An 11,635-nucleotide genomic window follows, 5' to 3' on the forward strand; every position below is an offset into this window, starting at 1 on the left:
ATTAAAAGGACTCGGAATAGTGACATCATGTACCCGGGAAGTAAAGGGCTGTAGTCTGATTTCGCCCGTTCTCTGTAGTCCTGCGAATTCTGTTAAAGACAAAATCTCGCTTGGCACTGAACTTTGAGCTTTATCATTTAGCAGGTATTGTTTATGCTCTAACAGCAACATTGCACCAAACTAAAGGTTGGAAAATGCGATCACTGGGAATGGCCTTGTAAAATGTTACAGTTATTTGTTAGTGTCCCAAACACAACATACATTTGTTGTGTAAAATAGTAATGCAGTATAGTAAAATAGTAGTAACCATGGTTTTAGCTAAATGATTGCTATTTGTATTGCCGTAGTTTTACCACAATGATCAGAGTTATGGTTCTTGTAGTTATAGGGTAGATTTCTAAAGTAGTAGAGTTAAACTGTTATTACTGCAGTTACATGATTTCTCTGCCTCTCTCTAAATCAAAATACATTTTTGCATGTTTTAAATTTTTTATTTATAATGTCAGAATATAACTCTTAGCATCTGATGTTTCACCATAGGCAGATGTGGTGCTGCTCGTCACTTGTTCCGTGAGGTAATGAATATTGCTTATTTACACATTTATTCTTGATTGTAACCTATATGCCATGTATAATTTATATCAGTTTTATCGTTTTTCTTTATCTATTGCTTTTTTTGTGTTCTTTTATTTCCATTTTCTTTAATTCTGTTTTATTTCATATACTGTCTGCTTCTAAAATGCATAGTGAAGCTGCTTTACAACAGTGGAAATGTATGAAAGCGCTAAAGAAATCATTTTGGATTGACATAAATATGGAAGAGCACACATTTCTTTCAAAACTATTATTAAAGCTTAATTACGTATTATTGATCACTGACCTCAGGAGGTCAAACAAAATATAACAAGCTGTCGTTTCTTTAGTTTTTCAATTGTTGCAGTCCTGTAACAGAATTTTGGACATGGATAGATTTGTATATCCTGATCTATATTTTGTCATTTTCTATCACCACATGTTTAATTTGTGTGGATAAAATATTTACAAAAAATAAACCGAACAAGTAACAGTGCTCAATTTAAGTTATGTGATTCATTCTTTTGAATGACCCCTAAGTGAACACCAACCCAATATTTCCCTTTCTACAGAGAAAAGGCAGAGCAGACAATCTGGAACAGACTCAAACAGCTCACTGCCTTAAAGAAGAGACGTCCAAAATATGAACCTCCATTAAAAATAGGTGTTTTAGGTAACTGTTATTACAATTCCTCTTTAATAGTTTTGTGCACCGAAGAAAAGCAGTATGAACCTACCTGTGTCCTGCTGTAGGCTGCATGGCAGAGCGACTGAAGACTGAATTGCTGGAGCGGGAGAGGTTGGTGGATGTTGTCGCCGGGCCTGATGCCTACAGAGATTTGCCCCGGCTGCTCTATCTTGCTCATGATGGCCAGAGGGCCAGCAATGTGCTGTTATCATTGGAAGAGACGTACGCTGATGTCATGCCTGTCCATCGGACTCCACAGGGACACAGCGCTTTTGTGTAAGTGATGCTCAGATCTTACCACCATCTTTACACCACTGATTAAAGGACATTAAAGCAAAGACTAAGTTCTAATGCGATAGCATGCTGAATGATGCGATATTCAATACAATATTTATTTTTCTAAAATCAATTTAAATTGTATTAAAATATATTAAAGAAATGATATAACCAACATATATTTCAAATTATTTTAGGAAAAAGAAAGCATCACTGCAACCATGTTTGACTGTTGCATTAAACAAATCAGACATTTTTGAACAAAATAAATTAATAAAACTAATTTCGCTTCATGACGCGGATTGTTGATTGACTTGCGTCAGAGCACTATGACGTGCACGCACACATATCCCAACTAACATCCGCATGCCAGATAGAGACTATATTATCCGCATCAACCTAAAACTTTGACCATATATAACTTTTCGATCATTTATCGCAAACCATCGCGACATGCATATTGCGACATGCACATGTGCAATATTTCGGAATATTGCACAGCCCTCTTAGTAAGCTAATTCTTCATAAATTCTTCTATAAAAACTTCTGAGCAATGAAATTTTGTGAATGACTCGTCTGGCTTATTTTTATTCCAGTATTAAAAAAACATATCATGGTCACATTGCATTGTTTAATATATAAAGATTTTAGGTTACTAAATTAACTAGATTGGGATGCATACCAATAGCATAATGTTGAGAAACTGTATTATAAGATGATGGTCCACCCTAGTTGTGTCAGCCATCTCTATGCTGTCTGTTTGGTAATATAAGCATCACAAAGGAATCTATCCGTAGATGAAGAGAAAGTAGCAGATCAAAGAATCACATAAATTCTTTATGCTGCTAGATCTTTCCAATCAAACGATACCTTTGTGTCTGTAAAAAAAAAAATATCAGTTGAATGTCTCAACTAGACGTCAATCTGTACTAGCCTATACTTTTTATCGCTCCATATCCTTTAAGTTTGTTTTGCATTTCCACTTCTGACATTTAGGTAAATATAATACACAGCAATAAAGCTTGAACCGATGTTGATTGTTTTGCAGGTCCATCATGCGTGGCTGTGATAACATGTGCAGTTACTGTATCGTACCTTTCACTCGCGGGAGAGAGAGAAGCAGACCGGTGTCTTCTATTCTGGAGGAGGTCCGCATGCTTTCAGATCAGGTAGAGCTCTACACTTTAAATGCAACATACAGATTTTCTAAAGGCTGTGCGGAAATAAACCTGCAAGTAAGGTCCACGTGTGCATTAGGTTCACGAGATGTGTTTTTGTGTGTAGGGAGTGAAGGAGGTCACCCTGTTGGGCCAGAATGTGAACAGCTATAGGGACCTGGCTGAGGAGCAGTTCAGCAGTTCTGAGGTCAACCCTCAGCTCAGCCGAGGCTTCAATACCGTTTACCGCACAAGACAAGGAGGTCTTCGCTTTGCAGACCTGCTGGACAAAGTATCCCTCATCGATCCTGATATGAGGATACGCTTCACCTCACCACATCCCAAAGACTTCCCTGATGAGGTGGGTGTAGTGGAAATACCCCAAGCTTTGTGGTAGAGATCCTAGTGTAATGGCGTTTTGAGAACTCTTCCAAGGTTTTGTGTACAATTTAACATTTTCTCATAAGTGGCAGGTTTAGCAATATAACAGTGTAGGTGGAGAGCATATTGCTTTAGGCTAAGGAAAGCGCTTGTATCATTTATAAAAAAAAATATTCTCTATCCGATGAAATGCATTTACCTTGTAGTCTTTGCGTATTATTAATAATCTTATAAATAAAAACATTGTTGTGAGGGCACAAAACCAATATATTGTATGGGTGAACATTTTTCAATTGACCAAAAAATCATGTTCCATGAAGATATTTTGTAAATTTCCTAGCATAAGTATATCAGAACTTTATTTTCAAAATCGCAAACAAAAAGGGCCAGAAACACGGCTACAAACATCACTCGCTGCTGAATCACCCACTTAAGTTTGTTATCGATGTAAAGCTTAGAATTTCAGCTTTTGGGGTTTATCTACTCTCCACAATGTCATAACAGTGTTGAACGTTAAAACAAACCTGTTTCTTCTTAGCAACGGCCTGCTACAGCGCCTCTGATTTAAAACTTAAAAGGTGATTCTCTCATTATTCACGCCCTCAGATTACAGTGTTTTAAATAGCTGTATCTCACCCTAATATTGTTTGATCCCAACAAACCATACATCAATGTAAAGCTTATTTATCAGCTTTCAGATCATTTAAAAATCTAAATTTCGAAAAATTGACCCCTAAGATACTATATTATCCTTGTCCAGGGTCACATTCGCTCCCTGTGAGTGTTTGCTTTCAATCCCTCCAGGTGTTGCAGTTAATTCAGGAAAGAAAGAACATTTGCAAACAGATTCATCTGCCAGCACAGAGCGGCAGCAACCGGGTTCTTCATGCTATGAGACGAGGGTGAGAGCTTATTGAGTTGAAGATTGGACCTAATAATAGACATATTAGCAAATATGTAGTAATTTCTTTTATCTGTCTCCATAATATTTCAGCTACACCCGAGAGGCATATCTTGAGCTTGTGGAAAACATTCGCAAACTAATACCAGGTAGCTGGTCAAACTATACACAAAACTTTATGTGATTCCTGAGTAATGGAAGAGAAATGACAAGAATGTGTTAATAGTTACTATTACAGAATTCTTCAAAATATGTATATACCTTTAAAATAGGGAGTCATAAATTACAGATGTAACTTGTAATTGAAAAAAAAAGGATTGGAAGCAACTGGCAGAATGGGGTAATGTGTGTAAAAAATGTTTTCATTCATATCTGACAAAAAGTGAATACACAGCTGTGAAATAGAACTAAAAAGCTTTTTTCTATCATATTTCAGGGGTGAGTTTGAGCAGTGATTTTATCACAGGCTTTTGTGGAGAGACTGAAGAAGATCATCAGCAGACACTGTCTCTCCTCAGGGAGGTGGGCTATAACGTGGGCTTTCTCTTCGCGTACAGCATGAGGAAGGTTCGATGTTCCTGATTTTATTTCCGTTTGAGGTTTACGTGTATTAAATAAGTTTCAGCTGTTTATCTCTTTTTCTATTGTCATAGTAAAAAAATGTTTTACTCTAGAAAACCCATGCATATCACCGCCTGCACGACGACGTTCCTGCACCGGTGAAACAGCGGAGATTGGAGGAGCTCATCTCTGTTTTTAGAGAAGAGGCAGCCAAAGTGAACATGTCTCTGGTCGGCAGCACAGAGCTTGTGTTGGTGGAAGGAGTGAGTACAACAGCATTCTGCATGATGGCATAGTTTTTAGGTTTATACAATACATTTATATTTCTTTAGTCCTTCGTCTATTTCTTTAGTCTAATTTTAAGAAAATACAAAAGTAACACATACTCTGAAGAAGTATCTTATTCAGGTTTACTTGTTTTATTGATGTTTAGACATTTTTACGGAACAACAAGAGCACACGAATAACACAAAGTATAGTGGTGTGATTTGGTCTTAATATCATATTTTGTTATTTTACAGGAAAGTAAAAGATCTTCAGAGGAACTTTGTGGTCGTAGTGATGGAAATGTGAAAGTGATTTTTCCTAAAGCAGATTTGTCTGTTCAGCCAGGCAAACCTCAGAAAGATTCCATTACACCTGGAGATTATGTTTTAGTCAAGGTATGATTTTTTAAGTGATCGTTCTTAATAATTATTGTATTGGTTTATTTTATAAAATATAATATTGACAGTAAACTTTAGGGCTGGGAATTAATACCAAAAATAAGTGATTCCGAGGCGTTAAGATTCGATTCCATTAAAAGTTGTTCAATCTAGACAGCACAATTTAAACATGATCAGCAGCAATACAAATATGAGTCCAATAGAAAGTGAAGAAAATGTACGCTACGGCTACTTAATACCTGATCTCAAGACGTCTGGCTGTCATGTATGCTTACTACGTACTCACAGTATTCTTTATACATATCTTTAGTACAGTTTACACATCTATCTATCTTATCTATCCTCATAAGAATATTCACTGGCAAATGTTCCCACAGATCAAATCTGCTAACTCCCAGAGTCTGAGAGGACATGCCCTGATTCACTCCTCACTCAGAAAACCAAAAACATCTGAACGTCATCTGATTGAGAATACAGTTTCATGCTGACTAAGAGATTCCATAAGCACTGTCACACCTCACTGTATGCTGAAATAAATCAATAAATTGTCATCAGGGAAGAATGTCTGTTGTATTTATTTATGCAAGACATTCGATTTTTTTCATAAGCTTTAGCGCAAAGATTATTATGGGAATTAGTTTTTTTCTAAATCAAAGCTAATCCAAAGTAATTATTGGTTTAAGGCACTTTGAGAACAACTTAATCTCTTAATCTCTCTTTACTTTGTGTAATTAGGCACAAAACATATTTTTATGGAGCATTGATTTTTTGAGTGACTTCTCTTTGCACTTCTTCAAACACATTTTTGTTCAAATTTGTGTGCCCTATTAATCTTTAATCAAAATCATCGTTGACCTCTTCCCTGAGAAACGACTTCTTTTTACTTCTGGTCACTAGGAATGTCGTGAGGGCGGGTGGGAAATAATACCCCACAATTCACTGCAAACTCGTGTTCAGACGTGCCACCATTTTGTTAGCTATTCCCATCTTACATTTAGTCAACGATCAAATTTGTTCTCAAAATCCTCATTTCACAAGCCGTTCATGCGGATATACGTCACGATAGGGAAACAAATGCAATAGTTACTTCCTTTTAATGCCGACTTTAAAGCGGAGGTAAATAAAACACGTGGTTCCTGCCAATCTCATATTAAAGGGGTGATATGGCACGAATACGTGTTTTTCTGTGTCTTTGGTGTGTTATAAGTTGCTCATGCATGTATTAGATACGTAAAATTGCAAAAAAAAATAGTTTCGGAACAAATGATGCATTCTATCTTAAAGTGAATCCTCACACCCCCCCAAATCTATGTCAGTTCGTGGTATGATTTGACTAAGATGCCCAAATGTAAACGCAGGTAAGGTGGGCGTAACTTTCAGTGAAATTACTTTGGAACCTGATGTTCCAAATATGTGAAGAGGCGTTACATTTCCATCACACGGTTGCAGTATTCGACCAATCACTCCACACTGGTTAACTGGGTTTATAATTTAAACCGCAACAGTTTTTTGGCATACCTTTTTGCCTTTCCTTTGTCAGAAAGACCTGAAGTCTTGTGTGGGTGTGGATGCACTTAGCATATATTTTAATTTAATTGTATGTGTCACAGGTTTTTTTTAAGTTTTGGTTGGGAAAGTTTGGGAAAGGTTGAGTTTGTTGACATTACAACACATTTTATGTTAAGCTTTTATGGTCATTAAAAGGGATTTAGAATAGTATTTCAAATTTTATTGCCAATTCTTTGAAATGTTGTTCCTTGCAGTGTTGATGCCAATATATTTTTATTCTGATTTTATTTTGGTTAAGAGATTTCATGCTCATTTAAATTGAAACAATTATTTTTTTAATTTATATTTTTGTCAATAAATCCCAAACAAAGACCCAAAGTTTGCTGGGGTCTGTGTGCCCCCCGCTTGTTTATGGTTTATTCTAAAAGCATTTTATGGAACATACATTCTCGTGTAGATTAATTTGGATTGGAAACCTTGCTACACATATGGAATAAATGTTTTATAAAAGCAATAAGCCCCACAAAATAATGCATTTTATTACAGCTAAGGGGGTTGTAATGACTCTGCTTTGCGTCGTGCAGTCAATGAGCTGTAACCCACTGCTTCTTGGGGCTTATTGCTTTAGTTTGAACTGTTTAACTCTGTTTAAAACTGTGTTACTGTATTGTAACAGCATTGTGATATACTGCATTTTTGTTGTTGTTTTGTTTTAAGTCTACCTTAAAGGTAACTTGTTTAATAGTGGAAATCTTGCATACTGTATAGTAGAGATGTGATTTTTGCTTTTCAATTGATAAACTGTCAATTGCAATGTCACACATGAAATTTGAAATAAATTGATAAAGTAACATGTTTGTCCATATATTGCATTTGTAAATAAAATCTAAAACCAAAAGGTCTACAATATATAACAGTACTTGGAACAATTCATTTTGCTCATTTAAAAATTTTTATCCACAAAACAGAAATAATTGCCTGAACAACAGGTATTGGTGTGACAAGAATATATTTATTAGAAAAACAATACAATCAGCATTTCATAAACAAACTCGTTTAAGTTGGCCGAACAAAGTATCATTACTTTTAAGAATGATATAATATACGTTGAGTCAACTCAAAAGTCTTACTGCATCAGATGGCATCTTTTTTTTACATTTGCTTAATTATTTATTTTTTACAGTGTATAAATATAAAATTCACCAAAAACATGTAAAAACAACTCTTACCATTTTAGATTTAAATCACATGTGATGGTATTTTTAACTCGTAGACTATATTTACGACAATAAAGCCGTTTCAATTGACATATTTTCAGTTTCTTATAACTCGACATCATCTAACAAATCACCATAAAAAGCTGTGATTTTTGCTATTCTCACACAGCCTCCAACTTGGTAACCATGTGTTTCCTGTAGCTCAGTGGTTAAGAGCATTTGCGTTAACAACACAAGGGTTATGGGTTGGATCCCAGGGGATTGCAGATACCTATGTAAAATGTATAGGATAACTGCTTTGGATATGAAAGTCGCTTTGGATAAAAGCGTCTGCCAAATGCCTAAATGTAAATGTGTATATTTACAGACGAACTGTGTTCATGTTTACATGTCCAAACAGTCGATAACAGTGACAGGTTGTTGGAAACACTGTTTTGTACTCATTTCATTCAGGAGTCACCTGTTGTACGGTGAATTATATTTGCTGCTTCTTCCTGCCGCTCACTGTACAGAGTGATGCCGAGAGAAGGATCCCTGTGCCAGGAAAGAAGAACCTCATACTCGATTTGATATTTTAGGTGTTTAAAACTAAACTCACTGCAGAGGAGTTCAGAATACAAAATTTTTCTGTTGATTACTTGAGACAGCACAGAATCCTTTCCAATCCGTTTACAACAAGAATGAATGACAGGCGAATGCTCTTGTTAAGTTTATGTGAAGTTATCTTTACATTGTGTTGAGAACATGATAAAAGTGTCCTTAATACACAAAAAAATTATCATATTAAGACATGCCATTTCGTATTCCTTTACACTATTAACAATAAAATATATACTTTTTCATACAAACCGACATGCACATTTTCTGTTTGTTCAAATGAATTCATTCTTGTGTATTCAGAGTTTAAACAGTCTCTTTACTTAGCACTTAAAGCTTCTCTGTAAGGTCTGCCTCAATTTAAATGATGAGCCAAACCAAACCACTGTCACCTGCAGTCTATTTATTATCCAAGTATTATGAATACAGCTATATCACAACCAAGTATCAGTAATACAGCTATTTTAGGGGAAAATGTCAGTAATTGCATTGTATGCTGATCTAAGGTGTTGGCCTTAATGTTCTGCTGACGCTTCTAAATATTTCATTAAAAAAAGTTAGTCTGGAGCCCTGTGTGTTCTTTTTGACTGTTCAAATCGATCAAACCATGAAATGTGATTTTATTTTGTAGCAAAAGTTGATGCAAGCATTTACTGAGAAACGGAGATAAAAGGGGCTTGTAAAGCCTGAATCTGCGGTTGGGATGAGTCGAACCGAGACGGAATTTCTTTCTAAAATGCTCAACAAGTTTTAACTAGTGGAAGTACGCCTTCTCCCCCAATGAGCCTCATTGCACAGGTCCTGTGCAAGGTCAGGGATTGTCTGACAACATCTCAAAGCACTACGCACCGTGTGACTACGTCTCCCACTGGTAATTCAAAACTTTAACTATAGTCTGTGTTCCTCCCACTCAACCGTTATAAATTGTTACTGCTTCCAAATGTATAGAGACCGTATCCGTCCCTTAAATAATACTACAAAATAATAATTTTGGAATAAATCTGATTGTGATTAACCCTGAAGACAATGTATACCAATTCCTAAAGTTCAGGCTACTTAATATTAGATCACTAAATTCTTAGGCAGTTATTGTAAATGAAATGATCACGGACAACAGTTTTGATATACTTTGTCTTACCGAGACCTGGCTTAAACCAAATGATTATTTTGGTATAAATGAGTGTACCCCACCAAGTTACTGTTATATGCATGAGCCACGTCCGGTTGGTCCTTTCTTACTGTAACTCACTGAACACATCATACATTTAATTCATTTGAAGTGCATGCGTTGAACATAATTGTTCCAAACAAAAGTAAAAAACATTGCTTTCTTTTACATTGACCCCCTGGTCACTACACTGATTTTCTGAAAGAGTTCATAGACTTCTTATCGGACCTATTTCTTAACGTTGATAAAGTACTAATTGTCTTGAGATTTTAATATCCACGTAGATAGCGCTACCGATGCATTAGCAGTGGGGTTTACAGAACTACTACACTCTTTTGGAGTAACACAACAATCAATGCATCCACTCATTGATTTAATCATACACTAGACTTCATTATCTCTCACAGAGTCGATCTAACCAATAAAGATATTACACCTCAAAGCGACGATGTCACCAATCACTATCTTTTAACATGTACACTGTGCACTGTAGCAAATCAGCCGTTTAAGTCGTTATCGACAGGGTAGAACAATTACCTTCACTACTAAAGATAGTTTTGTAAACAGCTTGCCAGATCTGACTCCTTTAATAAACATACAAATAAATACAGAATTGCTCGATGACATGAGCGCAGTCTCGGGAGTACCCCCGGCCTGCGAGGGGTGATGGGGGTATGTGGTGAGCAGGGCGGGACGAGAGCCATGAGGATAGGCGCGAGGCCGGTCACGTTAGTGATAGCGGGTGTCAGCTGTGTGTGAACCGGTCTCGCATCTCTCACGGACGAGCTCAGGAAGCATAAGAGAGGAGCGACAGGAGTGCCCGGACATGTTTATGTTTTATGGCCGGCAGTCTACCGTGAGGTGGCTGCTAGTCTTTTACTTCCATGTTTGTTGTTTGTTTGTTTAATTATGTTTTGTTGTATGTTTGCCGGTTCCTGCCTCTTTCCTTCCCTACATCTAAGAACTGTGTTACAAACTTATTGCAACATCTAAACCTACAACTTGCTTATTAGACCCCATACCAACAAAATTAGAAGAGTTACTACCTGTTGCAATTGAGCCCATTTATAACATTATCAAATCATCAATTAATCAAGGCCATGTCCCAGGATTCTTTAAGATGGCCGTCATTAAGCCTCTTATCAAGAACCCAAACTTAGACCCCAACGAACTAGGAAACTATGGACCGATTTCAAATCTCCCTTACCTGTCAAAAATACTAGAAAAAGTACTGTCCACTCAGTTATGGCCTTTCTTACAAAATAATGACATACACTAAATATTTCAGCCAGGCTTTAGACCGTGGTATTGAACTGCGCTCATTAAAATTACAAATGACCTGCTTTAAAAAACAGATAAAGGTAACATCTCACTCCTAATCCTGCTTGACCTTTGTGCTGCGTTCTATATTGTAGACCATAACATACTTCTAGATCACTTAAACAATTATGCCGTTATTGAGAGACAGGCACTACAATGGTTGGCAACCATCACTGACTGTGGAAACTTTACAGTGGACCTCCAGTAACGTGGATTGTGTGCCTCTCCTCTCTTCTTCCCTGATTTCCAAAGGAAATGCAATTTTTACTTTCATCAGAGAACAGCAGTCCAGTCCTTTTTGTCTTTAGCCCAGTCGAGATGCTTTTGACGCTGTTTGTTGGTCAAGAGTGGCTTGACACAAGGAATGCGACAGCTGAAACCCCTGTCTTGCATACGTCTGTGCGTAGTGGTTTTTGAAAAACTGACTCCAGCTGCAGTCCACTTTGTGAATCTCCCCCACATTTTTGAATGGGTTTTGTTTCACAATCCTCTCCAGGGTGCGGTTATCCCTATTGCTTGTACACTTTTTTTCTACCATATCTCTTCCTTCCCTTCACCTCTCTATTAATGTGCTTGGACACAGAGTTCTGTGAATAGCCAGCCTCTTTTGCAATGACCTTTT

General features: G+C 36.8%; 1 protein-coding gene across 1 annotated transcript; it reads left to right on the plus strand.

Moving 5' to 3' along the window:
• The first annotated feature begins 8 nt into the window (after positions 1–8).
• On the plus strand, positions 9–7,621 carry LOC306909524 (mitochondrial tRNA methylthiotransferase CDK5RAP1-like). Its single transcript, XM_079483334.1, has 12 exons — positions 9–144; positions 541–575; positions 1,146–1,246; positions 1,327–1,537; positions 2,586–2,706; positions 2,822–3,055; positions 3,880–3,977; positions 4,070–4,125; positions 4,413–4,543; positions 4,651–4,800; positions 5,059–5,199; positions 5,580–7,621. The coding sequence occupies exons 4-12, from the start codon at positions 1,332–1,334 to the stop codon at positions 5,688–5,690; spliced, it is 1,248 nt and encodes a 415-aa protein (XP_079339460.1). The 5' UTR covers positions 9–144; positions 541–575; positions 1,146–1,246; positions 1,327–1,331; the 3' UTR covers positions 5,691–7,621.
• The last annotated feature ends 4,014 nt before the right edge of the window (positions 7,622–11,635 follow it).

This window comes from Barbatula barbatula (genome assembly GCF_947034865.1).
Source record: "Barbatula barbatula genome assembly, chromosome: 20".
Taxonomy (NCBI): domain Eukaryota; kingdom Metazoa; phylum Chordata; class Actinopteri; order Cypriniformes; family Nemacheilidae; genus Barbatula; species Barbatula barbatula.